The sequence below is a fragment of the Pezoporus flaviventris genome, unplaced genomic scaffold (genome assembly GCF_033815535.1).
Source record: "Pezoporus flaviventris isolate CSIRO_AGI_PZ_B2104156 unplaced genomic scaffold, CSIRO_AGI_Pfla_v1 ptg000073l, whole genome shotgun sequence".
NCBI classification, from domain to species: Eukaryota; Metazoa; Chordata; class Aves; order Psittaciformes; family Psittacidae; genus Pezoporus; species Pezoporus flaviventris.
In genome coordinates this window covers 4,700,903-4,714,204 of record NW_026892621.1, presented here as the reverse complement: position 1 = coordinate 4,714,204, position 13,302 = coordinate 4,700,903, and the positions used below count along the sequence as shown (strand labels likewise).

The window sequence follows — 13,302 nt, the reverse complement described above, 5'->3', positions numbered from 1 at the left end:
AAAATATTTCCTTCCCTTCCATATGGCTCTTTGGCAATATTCTTACTTAGATCATAAACTGGCTTCACTGCAGAGTCTAATTGCTTAATCTCATGAGACAGGTATTGGTGCTGGACTCCACATAAAGCAAGTGGAAACTTCAGAGCCTTTTTAGTGCATTGGCGGGTTGTTGTGGAGGCAGTAATTTCATGAAACCCTTCCTGCTACCTGCTGTGGGAAAGGATAATAGCAAACTTGGTAAACAAAGCTTCCTTGCTCTGTGTTCTGCTTGGCTGTTTTCTATTCAATGATTGTTTTCTGTCCTGCTCTGTAGTACACGCCGAGGAAGTCATTTTGGATGAGCCTCTCTGCTAGCAGTGTAACTGGTGGGAGTGGAATGATGGCACACGTGTCACATACACAAGGCTTCTCAGGGGTGCAAGAGGAGGAGGGGTTTCTTAACTTGCCCTCCAGCAAGCCCTCCTGCTTCCCCTTCCTGAGATGGACAGCAAATGCTTCAGACAGAAACTAAGTATTTCAGTTGCTTTGTGTTTAGACCACTGCTACTTGGGTATACATGCTGTATTAATGTGGTCCTGGAAAAGATGGACTTATGCCTCCGTACTTTCCCCCCGTAACATGGATGATTGTGCTTAGAGGATCATGGTATTTCTCCACTTGGCTGAAAGTGCCCTGAGGTAGCTGCATCTGTATGCTGAGGTTTATGTGTATTTAAATGTTTTTGTTGAATATCCAGGTGTGGAAGGCTGTCCCAGGCTATGCAGGTGGTGCCACGATTGGGTCTTTATTTGCATGCTGGAGGAAGCGTGTTCCCCCGCCTCTTGCTGAGCAGCCAGATGGTATCTGTAACCTTGATGGAAAGCACTCGGCACAGGCTGGAGGGGCTGCTTTTTGTGAAAACATGTGGGGCTTGTATCCATTCCATTGCTGCAAACTGTTTTCAGACAGTAAGCACAAAGAGATTACTGAAGGTTACTAAAAAAGTGTGTCCTTGGTGAGCAAGGTGAGTGTGGAGAGGACACGTTCAACCCAACTGCTAGCCAGCCGGCAGCACAGTAGCATGTGCACCAGGGGATGGCTGGGGAATGAAATCAAGCTGATCTTTTTACCCATCTCTCATCAGAGATGACTGAGAGTTTGGAACACAAGTTTCTTGGCCACTTAGGCTGTAAAAAATCCAGGCATAGATGGAGCAAGCTCTTTACAGAGACCGTGAGCCAGTAGCTGCACTTCATGGTATTTATGTTAGAATATCATAAGCTGTCTATGGGAGACAACTATTTTCTGCCTCTCATGGATTGAGAGACATTTCTACTTGGGTTTAACAATTTAGCTTTAACAGACAAAAAGTGGCATCTACTGTCTAAGGAAGAGGCTGCTTTCAGTGTTCCTGTCCAGGCTCAGTTAGAATTGATTATCTTTACATGCTAACTAGAAGTGTCTCTATGTTAACACCTTTGTAAGGACTGAAGAGGCTTTGGTAGTCACTGCCACATAAGCAATGCATTCCAAGAGCTGGAAGGGAAGGATACTGCTTACGTCTGGGGAGACCTCCATCCTGACTGTGTGCAAAGAGGAGCTCAAAGACTGCATAGTAGTTGAGCCGTAGTAAAAAAGAGGGCATCTGCAGAATATTGTCACTTAAGATAGCAAAAAGCTAAGTTCCATTTTTTTTTTAATAAAAATTAGAAAATATAGGACAAAAAGAATGTGATTGTTTATGTTCTTTGTGAAAAAGTGAACATGGTTAGTGCATGGTTATGGGTCTAATATCCAGTCCTTCTGGTAAACTTATCCATGGTTTTTTTTTAAGCAGACAGTTGTATGCTGTGCTGTAATACAGAACTCTTTCTTGTTACACCTCCTTCCTCCCTAGCACAGCAGGATCCATTGCATTGTGTTGTATCAGTTTACCTGGGGAGAATTGCCATAAACCAGTAATTCTCTGTTCTCAAGCACCCTGAGTTGGTCACAGAGGAACAGTTCCAGCCCTAGAACTGGCAATGATCTACTTCATTGCTATGATATGCAATGGGGATTGGGCACTAGATGTCATTATGTTTCTTTTCCCTTTCAAAATGGTGCCTGAAAATGCTTTTTATATAACTGATATTGGATCTTTCAGCTGGTGGATCATATGCTTACTTTGTATTAACTTCACTATGCGATTTCATGTGGGATGGTGTGCATTCATGCATGATCTGCAATAAAGATCCGTTAGTCCAAGTACCAGCCCAAACTGAGTTTGTATGTAGTTGTGATAGAAGTTTTAAGTTTTATACTGTTCGGACTTGAATTGAAACTCTTTTCACTTTTGGTGATGGGAAATCACATCTAAGCTCTTCCTGCTTTTCTGCAGTCCAAATGTGTTGATGCTGGGGGTTTTGTGGCTATGAGTACTCAGCATGCATGAGGATGGAATGGTGCCCAGGGAACTGAAGCATATGAAACACGGAGTAATGAAACGGAACACTCTCAGTACATTCATCATAACATGAAACCAGTATTTAAAAACGTGGCATCAAAGAATACTTCTTTCCCTGTGTCGTGAAGTGATGAAGAGTCCTGAGACCTTAGCATGAGGCTGGTACTGTGGTAACTCGTGGAATTCTTTGGAAGGCTCTGCCTTCTGTGGTGGGCTTCTCTTGATTAAGTGGAGGAAAAGGTGTCTCCTCACTTTGGCAGCAGAAGCACTGTAATAATACAAGATACTGATGCACTGTATTGGGAAAGAGCTGTTTGCTTGCTAGAGACAATACAAACCTGTACATCTAGTAAGAATATCATGAGTAAAATACAAACTGATGCTACTTGAAGTGCCACTATAAATGCATTTACATGCTGCTGAGCTACAGTTCCATCAAACAGTATGGAAATGTCAGCTTTTACTGATAGCTCTGTTTTGTTTCTGTTCTGTAACAGAATAAACTGTCCTGTTCCAAGTACTGAACTGGTGTAACTCTAAGCTGGTACAACTGATAGTTAGTAATTAGAGGTACAGTTCTGCATTATTCACCTACCAGTGCTAGCTCAGAGGAATTCGTGATTCATATCTGACAGGCAGTAAGAAGAGTATTCATCCCAACTAGAAACTATTATGATGCAGATGATATGGTGTAAAATACAGATTTCTGGTACCAGAAATTGGAGAGGGCATTTTGGAAAACTGTTTCTACCAAGTATTGAGTTTTGGTTAAGAGCTTGAGCAGGAAAGGGAAACAACTAACCTGAGTTTAGTTTACAGTGTTTGCTGCAGGACATGAGAAGTGCACTCATTTTTATTCTCGTTTCCATACAATGAAACTTGGAGGTTAGGAAATGCTTTTGGATTGCACATCCCTGGAACAGCCCCCCCCCTCTTGGGGAAGAGCATCCTCTGCCTTAGGGGCAAAGGTTTTTCCCAACACCATTGCTGGGCTGTGCCGTGAGGTGTGCCTTTACTAGGGGTTGGTGATGACATTTTCCCTAACTGCATGGGAAAGACACAGTTTCAGGGGAAGAGCTGGAGATGGACCTAAGGCACTGCTAGCCCTCACACAGCAAACCAGGGTGTTTCCTGCCTTGGGGGCTGTGTTCCCACCGTCAGAAAACAGAGGGAACCAAACTTCAAACCTACCAGCCATGTGAATGACTTTGATTTTACTGCAGTGCAGTTTTGTTCCATCACCCATTTTATTTTCACTTAAAAGGATTTATCAGACATGCTTGTTAATGGGATAGCAGTATTAGTGTGAAGGATTTCACTCCCCGGTTATAAAGACTATCTAAAATGCCTCAGGACAAGTTCTCAGTCCTCTTAGGATGGAAAAAGGCAAAATATCTCATAAATGTTGACCCTCTGCTGGTTTTCAAACTGACTGGGTAGGCTGGGCTGTGGGAGTCCCTCAACTACAGAGCCCATCCAAGCTGATGGAGGTGATAGTTCCCTTGCAGTCAGGTGTGATTCCGGTTGGTTTGTACACAGCCACTTCCCTGGGACATCCAGACACAAGGTGCCCAGGGGCTGATAGCCTCTGTGAGCAGGACGTGTACCTGAAATTGTACCTCCTTTCACATGGGCTGCAGGGTAGACATGAATAAATGCCGGGTCCTATCATTGCATGTCTGAGTCAGCTCTGTATTGGTGATTTTGGCTCCTGCTTTGGCCTTGTAGGCATGGGGAAGCTGGAGTGTAAAAGAATGGCTGAGTTATCTTTATGTAGCTCCCTCTGTGTAAGAAAGAGGTACAACTCTGCCTTTTCCCTCCCTTCAAGCTCTCTATGCCTGAAGGAGTTAACGTAATAGCCAGAGGCTACTGAAATGAGGGATGCTGCAGACAGGCATCTACGGCTGTTGAGAGAGTGTGGTATTTCTAAATGCATGCAATAAAAACCTCACAGGGATTACTGGGCCCATCAGTCCTGTGCTGTTGAAGCGGCTGTGACATTAACTGCTGGGCCTCTGCGGCACCACATTTTGTTAACTTTTCTCGTGTGTGTCCATGTGCTGGTGTCACCTGGTGTTACCATGTGTGCCTCAGCTGCAGGCAGGGAGGCTCATAAGCTTATTGCTCCCTAGTTTCCTTCTGAGTAAACTGCTGGATCAAAGCAAAACCGGGAGGATGCGTGTACAGAGGGAGAGAGGGATGAGAAAAGCGAGCAGTTTCCAGCCTCAGGCTCCTCTAGGACGAAGCCTTTGAGCTAGGGCCTGGCTTTCTGATCAGTGAGACCAGGCTGGGGAAGCAGCGGGGAGGAAAGATTTTACCAGGAGCCACTGCAGTCCTGCCAGTGTGTTCTGAGGTTTCGCAGCATTGCTGCTTGCAGCGGTTCTGCTGTTGTTCTGCTGTACTCGTTGCAGTTCTACTTTCAGTGGCAGTTTTTAGGTGGTGCTGATCACTGCTGTTCATCCCCTGCTCAATCCCTGCAGGCTTTAGGGCAGAAGAGATCGCAGAATCCCAGACTGGTTTGTGTTGGAAGGGACCTTAAAGCTCCTCCAGCTCCAACCCCTGCCACAGGCAGGGACCCCTTCCACTAGAGCAGCTTGCTCCAAGCCCCTGTGTCCAACCTGGCCTTGAACACTGCCAGGGATGGGGCAGCCACAACTTCCCTGGGCACCCTGTGCCAGCGCCTCAGCACCCTCACAGGGAAGAGCTTCTGCCTAAGAGCTCATCTCAGTCTCCCCTCTGGCAGGTTAAAGCCATTCCCCTTGGCCTGTCCCTACATCCCTTGTCCCAAGCCCCTCTCCGGGTTTCCTGCAGCCCCTTCAGGCACTGGAGCTGCTCTCAGGTCTCCCCTTGAGGAGCCTTCTCTTCTCCAGGCTGCCCCAGCCCAGCTCTCTCAGCCTGGCTCCAGAGCAGAGCTGCTCCAGCCCTCGCAGCATCTTCATGGCACCCTCTGGTTTAGCTTGAGCAGGTCCATGTCCCTTTTGATTTAGTAAGCATACCTCTGAAGAGGGAAGTGGTGAAGCCATTGCAGCAGGGAAGCTTTACTCTGACTTCAGACCTCTTTGCAGGGGTTGCCCTTTACTTGTTACTAGCAGTGTTTTTATCCCTACCCCTGATGTGTCTCCAGTGACTTGCGGGATGTAACCTGCTGAAAGATACTTTGTTCTGTAGAAGCTTGCCTGAGATCCTGTCCCGTGGGCTCTGGGGTTGAATGAAGTGCTTTATTCCCGGTGACTGCTAGACTCCCTCGCAGTATTTGGACAATAAGACTATTAGGATGCTGCTGTTCTCAAATAATCCACAAAAATGGTGGTTCTCCTGCTGTGCCAGACCATTTTTTCTCTATATTAAATCAAATTGCAATGCCAGAATCGTACTTCTGTAATTGATTTATTCTTTCTATTACTACTGTGACGGGCAGCCCAAGAGCTTGTTTTTGCAGTGAGTGCTCATTCCTTCATACAAAATCCTGCTGAAAGGGCTGTAATTAGTGTCAAAATCATTTTTCCTGTCCTGAAACTCACTTTGTTAAAACGCCACTGCCTCGACAGATCTTTACTTCATATTTTGTCACTTCTCTGGGGAGCCTGCAGCCCAGCAGAATTTTTCTGGCCCTGTCTGAAACACAAAGTCTTGCAAACTAACCCATGTTTCGAACAGGCAAATCTCCATTCCATCTGTGTGAGTGGCCGGATTGGTTTGCGCAATGCTGGCGCTGGGCTGATGCTGGTCTGGACCTAGTGTAGCAGGAGGGCACGGGCAGGCGGCAGGCATGCTTGCCTCTGGGTGCAGTGAGCTTCAGATACATGCTACAACTCCATGTGCAGCAAACAAGGCCACCCTTTGCAGACTCCTGGAGTGTTTCTTTACTTAACAGAGTATTGCACATCTGTTGTCATGCAAAGGGGCATGCGACATCAGGGAGACACAAACCCCTCAAATCCTAGAAAGCTCTCATAGCCTTTAGATAGGGCTGGAAGCTTCCTGGCAATATCTTTGTAGTAGTGCTGCTCAGAATAGAACACCTATAGCAACCGTATAGTAAAACGTGCTAATGCCTACTCATGATATGAGTAGCAACGTTTATATAGCCATTAATGAATTCTCCCTGAAGTTTTTTCCCTTGAAAGTAACCGTTCATCTGTATTTTAAATGCTGAAAGAATTAATGTATTACCTGATACACAAGTAGTATCAGGTGTAGTTTGCTTTCTTGAGGCAAGTTCTATGCTCAAATCAAAGCAAGATTTAATCAAATGTATTGATTCTGGTATTGCTCTGTAAGGATTTGCTTCAATCTTTTGCTTCTGTAAAAGATGGAAATAGAATGCTCTTTAATACATGGTTACTGTATACTCATACCTGTCTGCTAAAGCAAAATTAGTTTATGTGGCTTGCAAGAAGATATTTCAGATGCAGTATGATTATTTAGCATGGAAGTGTGGCACGCTGCTATAAACTGTGGCTCTTATCCATTTTTTTTTACCTTAATGGCAATGGTCCCTCTTCATAGGTGAGCAGATACGACTTGGCTTCCTACCACATGGGTAGGTATGTGGCTGTGAAACTGTGTTGAAGTCCTGGCCACTGGTTGGGTGTTACAGTAAGATTTCAGCTCTGCTTTTGGCTGCTTTTCTAAGCAAAAGTTTGCATCTTGAACATGACTCTTAGAGTTTTAAATCGGGTGTTTCTGTTTTCTATAGAACCTGTTTTTATAGGGCATGGCCTTAACCCTGCTCATGGCCCAAATAAAGTATCTGCTAAGCTTGGAATGGTTGCAGGGGTAGTTGTGTACATCAGTCTATGTAAAAGCCCCTAATGGCTGTGAACAGTATTTTATCTGGAAAATGACTTCTTCCGGAGTCAGACACAAAGCTGGTCCTGAAGCTGCTTTTGGAAGCAGCTTTACATCGCGCTGATCACTTCTGAGTATAGCTTGATGTGGAAACAACAAAGCAGCTGACTGAGCCTGTTTAGTATTACTTTAATGGGGGAACAACAGAACTGAGTGCTTCCCGCTGGAGTGAGCCAGAGACCTGCTATAAAATCTTTGGAGTCTTGAAGAGCCATTGGCTGAGCTGTGCCTCTGAAGCTGTGTCTTCTGGGACTGAAGGCCCTGCTGTCACCTGATGGAAGAGGAGCCTTGCTGGTGGCCAGTGGGAGGCTCTAACACTCCCAATTTGAGTGGCTTTTCTGTCTCGTGCAGAGATTTCCTCCCACCTGTGGTACTCCTGTTGATGGTTTTCAATCTGTCTGAGCTGACAACCTCCCGCCAAGAGGGCTTTGTTGAAAAACAGCCAACCAGCTCAGCAACTGGAAGCCAAGATTCTTTGTCATTTTCCTGCTTGGCATATTTATAGGAGAGTGGTGACTGTCTCCTGGGTATTCAAAGCAGCAGATAATAAGTCATTTTGGCAACACAAATGGAGATGTTCTCTTCAATACCCAGTTTTGACAGCTGTAGACTGTCAGATGGAGGGTGATGGCAGTACTTCATTGGAACCGAAAAATCATTCAGGATCTGAATAACCACTCTGGTTTGTGGTCTCCTGTAGGTTTTAAGTACTGAGGGGTTCAGTTTTGTTTGGGTTTTGGTTCAAGGTTTGTTATGATGGTGCCTTCTCCTGGCCTAGTAGCAAAGTCAGTTCTGCTTCTATTAACTCCACCAATCTTAAGGGTGGGTTTTACTGTATTTCCTGCTGAGAATGATGTTTCTGGGGTCAGGAAGAGGACAAACTGGTGCTTTAATGGACTGTGTTAGTTAATATTTAGTTCTTCTCAAAATGAAATAGTGGAAACCAGCTGGAGATGGCAGGAGGAATCTTGGAGAAAGTTGCATGACTTTTTGCACATCACTGATGTAACTTGGATATATAAATGGCACAGAAGATATTCTGTATGTTGTAGCCTTTTCTTGCTTTAAAGTCTACCTTAAGAGAAATAATGGAATATATTACCAGAAATTTTGTCACCTTTCTCCTTGTTTCAGCAGTGACAGTGTCAATTGTGTTGTTTGGGTCAAAAAGAAAAAAAACAATCCAGAGCCTAGCATGTGCTACAGCGTAAGCAGAAACATTAAATATTGATCCAAAATCCTGGCACTTAAAGGGCACTTAAAGAAAATCTAATGCTTTATTTCAAACTACAAGTAGTGTGTTTCCTCAGCAGAGTGTTCTTTCAGCCCTGCAAACCAATTGCTCATTCCCTGAATAAAACTTACAGTCTCTCAATAACTCTTTGGAATTTAGTCAAGTAAATCTTATTCATTTATAAATGGATCTTATTTGTAAGATTAGTAAGATTTACTCATAAATAAATCTAATTTGAGAAAATGCATATTTAGCAGTCGTGAAATCGAGCAGCTTCTTTTACCTTTGGGGATCCTAAAAATGAGGAAGGGATGGTGGTCCCTCTTCCCTCCTTATCAGCTGTGTTGGACAGAGATCAGCTTGGGAATGCTGTTGCGTCCAGCCTTGGTGCAGGACATAGCTCAGCCAGGGGCACCTTTGCCTTGTTGCTTTTCCTTGCCTTAGTTAAAATACTACTTGAGTTTTGGTGAGAGGAGCGGTGAGTTGATGGAAAAGTGGTCTAGGAAAACTGGTTGCTGCTTCTAGTGACCTCCAAATGCTTTGGGCACTCACAGGCATTTTCTGGGTTCAGATGGTTTTGTTATTCCAGTCGAGGGAAGGCAGAAAATTGAGACTATCCATCTCTATTTGAAAAGTTGAAAGTCCAAGCAATTGCCTTTGATATCTTCTTCAGTTGTAAGGTGTGTGTTCTGCAAGATGCAATTTGCTGAAAACTGAGTGTGGGAAGGGGTCAGTTAAACACTTATTAATTTTTCCATGACTCCTGGGGATGTCTCGAGGAGCTCCTTTCTCTTCCTGTCCTCGTGTTCACACCCTTGCAGGAGCAAGGCAATCGTATACAAAAAGCTGATCTGAAGTTATGTTTTGGCCATTGGAATATGTACATGTAGGTAGAAACCTAACAAGGTGACCAGGCAGGCTTTAAAAAATGGGAAGGGAAGCACAAGAGACTGAGGAATTAACACTGGGTCAGCTTAGAATTTGTGCAGCTGCAGCCTGAGGCTTGAATTTAGTCCTTTCCTCACCTCTGTTATGGTCGGGCCGGTAAGGATGGATGTCACACCGCTGCTGTTATGTGGGCATGCTGCTGGGATGGAAATGCACAGCCCTTCTGAAGTCTTGAGCGTGTTTATATGTTAATGTTTTAAATAAAATGCAGTGGTACAGCTGGAAGTAGCAGTTTGCGTTTGGATCCTGTCTTCATTAACAAGAACTGACAGGGTGTTAGCTCTTACATATTTAAGAACTCTTCTGGGTGAGGATTTGTGGGATTCCACATTGTTTTGGAAAACCTTTTCAATAGGTAGTATGTTAAACCTTATGATAACAGATAATGATGCCAGTAACACCCAAAGTCTGAGCTCTCGAAAAGGTTGAGGGTGCTTTTCGTACAGGTGGATACTATCAGGCACACCAAATGCTACAGTGGGTTTTTACAGTGGTGAGATGTCCTGTTAAATGATTGTTCTTCCTTAAGTGAGGGGCAGTGATGATTCTTCATCACCTCAGGTAGAAGGACAACGATAACAGTTTCAAGAGAGTGAAACATCTTCCCAGGCAGAATTTGATTCACTTTGCTCCGAACAACAGAATTTTCCACTCTGCTGATACCTGTTCTGGTTTAAAGCAGTCTGTGATGCTAGCTGTCAGGAGGACCAGCTGATTCCCTCCTCTAGGTACACCTGGCCGCCTCTGTCACTTACACTGCTGAATTCCAGCGCTCCTCCTGCTGCCTGAGTATCTTGTGAGCCAAGACACTATGTTCACTCTTCTTTCTTTCCTCTCAGCTTGTGCATTTAAAATCATCTAGACTTCTTTGAGCTCAAGGAAAAAGACAGAGCATGTCATAAAAGTGGGGAGGAAAAAAACATCAATTCTTGGACCTCTTTCTACAATAGAATCCAAAACTTTGATTTTAGTACTCTTTGCTTTCTGATGTTAGACTTAGGAAACTTTCACTAGCTATAACTTTTTCTCCTGCCTTTAGCATAATATGCAAGTTACTGTTGGAGGTGGGAGTCATCTTAATAAGAAACTGGTTCTACTTTTTTCTTATCTTTTTCTCATACTAAGGAAGATTCTTTATTTCCTAAAGAAATACCCTTGCCTTTGATTTTGAGGAGGCAACCTTGGCGCTAGCTTATTGTCACTTAAGTGCTAGAGCTTGAAAGTTTGGATTGATCACTTTTTATTTGGATCCCTTGTATGATTATGACATGGAAAGGGTGGTTTGGGGCTTTATTTTACCCTGGAATCTCCTGCTTTGATTTCTATGTTTCATTCCTGGTTTGCAGCACTGAGGCTGGATTGTTTTGGGGTAAGGAAAAGACGGTTGTATGTTTCCTTCTGGGGTTTGTGCTCCTTCCTGGGATGTTGGCAGTATTCTCTTTCTGTTCCCCTTCAGAGGAGGAAACCTTCTCAGTACAAGTGACACTACATGAAATTTGCTTACCTAAAACCACTGGGGGCAGGGGGAAGAAGTTTTTGTTTGATTGGTAAAATTATCTCACCTTGAGAATAATATGCCCTTTAAGAGCTGCTGTAACTTCGTGCGTCTTACGCTTCATTTTTGCACATTTATGGAATAAGACACATGTGGGGTTGAAAATAGTTTAAATTACCTTTATTTGCAAGCCACAGCCCCTTGAGTAGTGCCTAATGAGGCTGGGGATGGGATTCCGGAATGCATTTGCCTATGACCTTTTCAGCTAAAGTGAAAAAAAGCTTAAAACAAAAGGAAAAGGTACAAGCTTCTCTGCTTCTGGAATCCTGACAGAGGCTGGTGCTTTTCACTTGCACAGTGGAACACAAGTCTCTGTTATTGCGTGTGTACAGCAGATCTTTTCTGAGGGTTCAGAGGGTGTCAGAACGTATTTTAATATTGCAGTTATGGACTTCAAGTGTTAACTGGTTTTTAACTTCTGACAAGATTTATTCTGAACCGCAACAGACTGGTTTCTTGTTCAAAAGTCTTTAGTAGGGAAAGTGCAACAAGAAAAACTACCTGGAAAGCAAAGGGAGAGGATGCCATGGAGAATATTTTCAGACTATGTGGTTTAGAAATGCTGGAAGTAATTATTTCCTAAGTGTTTGTGTATTGCTTTACAGGTCTGAAGGAGACAGTTCAAGAAGCCTCAGGTATGTGAACATTGTATTCTTCCTGTCTTGATGTCTTTGTTCAAAGAAAATACTGCATTTAAAAGCATAATTTTATTTAAAAGCATTAAATGGAAACAGATTTTTTTTTCAGTGTGGTTTTTATTGATTCTCCTTAGCATGCCAGTTGTATTTTCATTAAAAGAATCTTCTGCCTTGGCTAAGTTCAGTAATAGACATCATAACATTTCCTGAATGCTTCTCTCTCCAATATGGCTTAATACTCAATATATTGGTTTTTATAATTGCAAAAGGCGTATTATGGCTAGTTTTCAATCAAACTGATTACTCAGTAGTCATTTGTATTGGCAAAGCTGGGAGCCAGCTGCCTGCTGGTTTTCAGGGCAGTGTCTGTGTTGGGAAGAAGTCCATGTGCTTGTTCAGGTTTTTTAGTCTCCTCTGCTTCGCTTGATAGCAAGAACCTTCACTGGCTCAGTATTACAGTAGTCATGGCATCCTTGGAAGATTCAGGTAATTTAGAGAATTTCATGTCATTATCAGACACTTTGCTTTTAACTTACTCCTTTAGTATTTTATGCTTGTTACCTCAAAGGTTTCTTTTTAAGCCCACCTGTAGGAAAACGTGTCTGTGTGAGCCAAACCTGTAGAGCTTGTAACAGTGCTCTAAACAGGACTGAAAGGTTACAATGGCATACTTGAATCTGGATGTGTTCCACATTCATTAGACCACAAGAATTAAGCAGATGCCTCAATTCTTAAGGAGTGTGACTGTTAATCAATGATAGCAAGGTCCAAGGCACTGGCTGTGGGCTCACCATAATACCCTGCAGCTTGTTTGGGGTATTTTTAGAACTCTGCATCTAAAGGCGTTGCATTTTATTGCGTTAAAAACAAGAAACAAACAATCCACCATCAACAAAGCCAGAACCTTCACTTGCAGAGTTAAGAATGCAGTTCATAGCCACAGGTATGCAGACTCTCTGCAAAACAGGTGAATTGCAGAATAACCAATCTGATGGCAGAAAAACCTGCATGTAGGAAGTAATCCAAGAAGAGATTCAGAGCAGCCCTGCGGAGAGGGACTTAAGGGTGTTGGTCTTTGAGAAAATGAACATGAGCCGGCTTCAGTGTGCGCTCGCAGCCCAGAAAGCAACCGTATCCTGGGCTGCATCAAAAGGAGCGTGACCAGCAGGTCGAAGTAGGTGATCCTGCCCCTCTGCTCTACTCTTGTGAGACCTCACCTGGAGCATTGTGTGCAGTTCTGGTGTCCTCAACATAAAAAGGACATGGAACTGTTGGAACAAGTCCAGAGGAGGCCACGAGGATGATCAGGGGCTGGAGCACCTCCTGTATGAAGACAGGCTGAGAAAGTTGGGGCTGTTCAGCCTGGAGAAGAGAAGGCTGCGTGGAGACCTCATAGCAGCCTTCCAGTATCTGAAGGGGGCCTATAGGGATGCTGGGGAGGGACTCTTCATTAGGGACTGTAGTGACAGGACAGGGGGTAACGGGTTAAAACTGAAACAGGGGACGTTCAGGTTGGATATAAGAAGGAAGTTCTTTCCTGAGGCACTGGAATGGGTTGCCCAGGGAGGTTGTGAATGCTCCATCCCTGGCAGTGTTCAAGGCCAGGTTGGACAGAGCCTTGGGTGAGATGGTTTAGTGTGAGGTGTCCCTG

At 44.0% G+C, this 13,302-nt stretch overlaps 1 protein-coding gene across 5 annotated transcripts in view; it reads left to right on the top strand.

Moving 5' to 3' along the window:
- The window catches only part of IQSEC1 (IQ motif and Sec7 domain ArfGEF 1), a 339,541-nt gene that overhangs the window by 61,133 nt on the left and 265,106 nt on the right, over window positions 1-13,302 (top strand). For all 5 annotated transcript variants that reach the window (XM_061472971.1, XM_061472972.1, XM_061472980.1 and 2 more), the window contains exon 2: window positions 11,619-11,648. In XM_061472971.1, coding sequence (XP_061328955.1) covers window positions 11,619-11,648 — 30 coding nt within the window. The remainder of the gene's footprint in view (window positions 1-11,618; window positions 11,649-13,302) is intronic.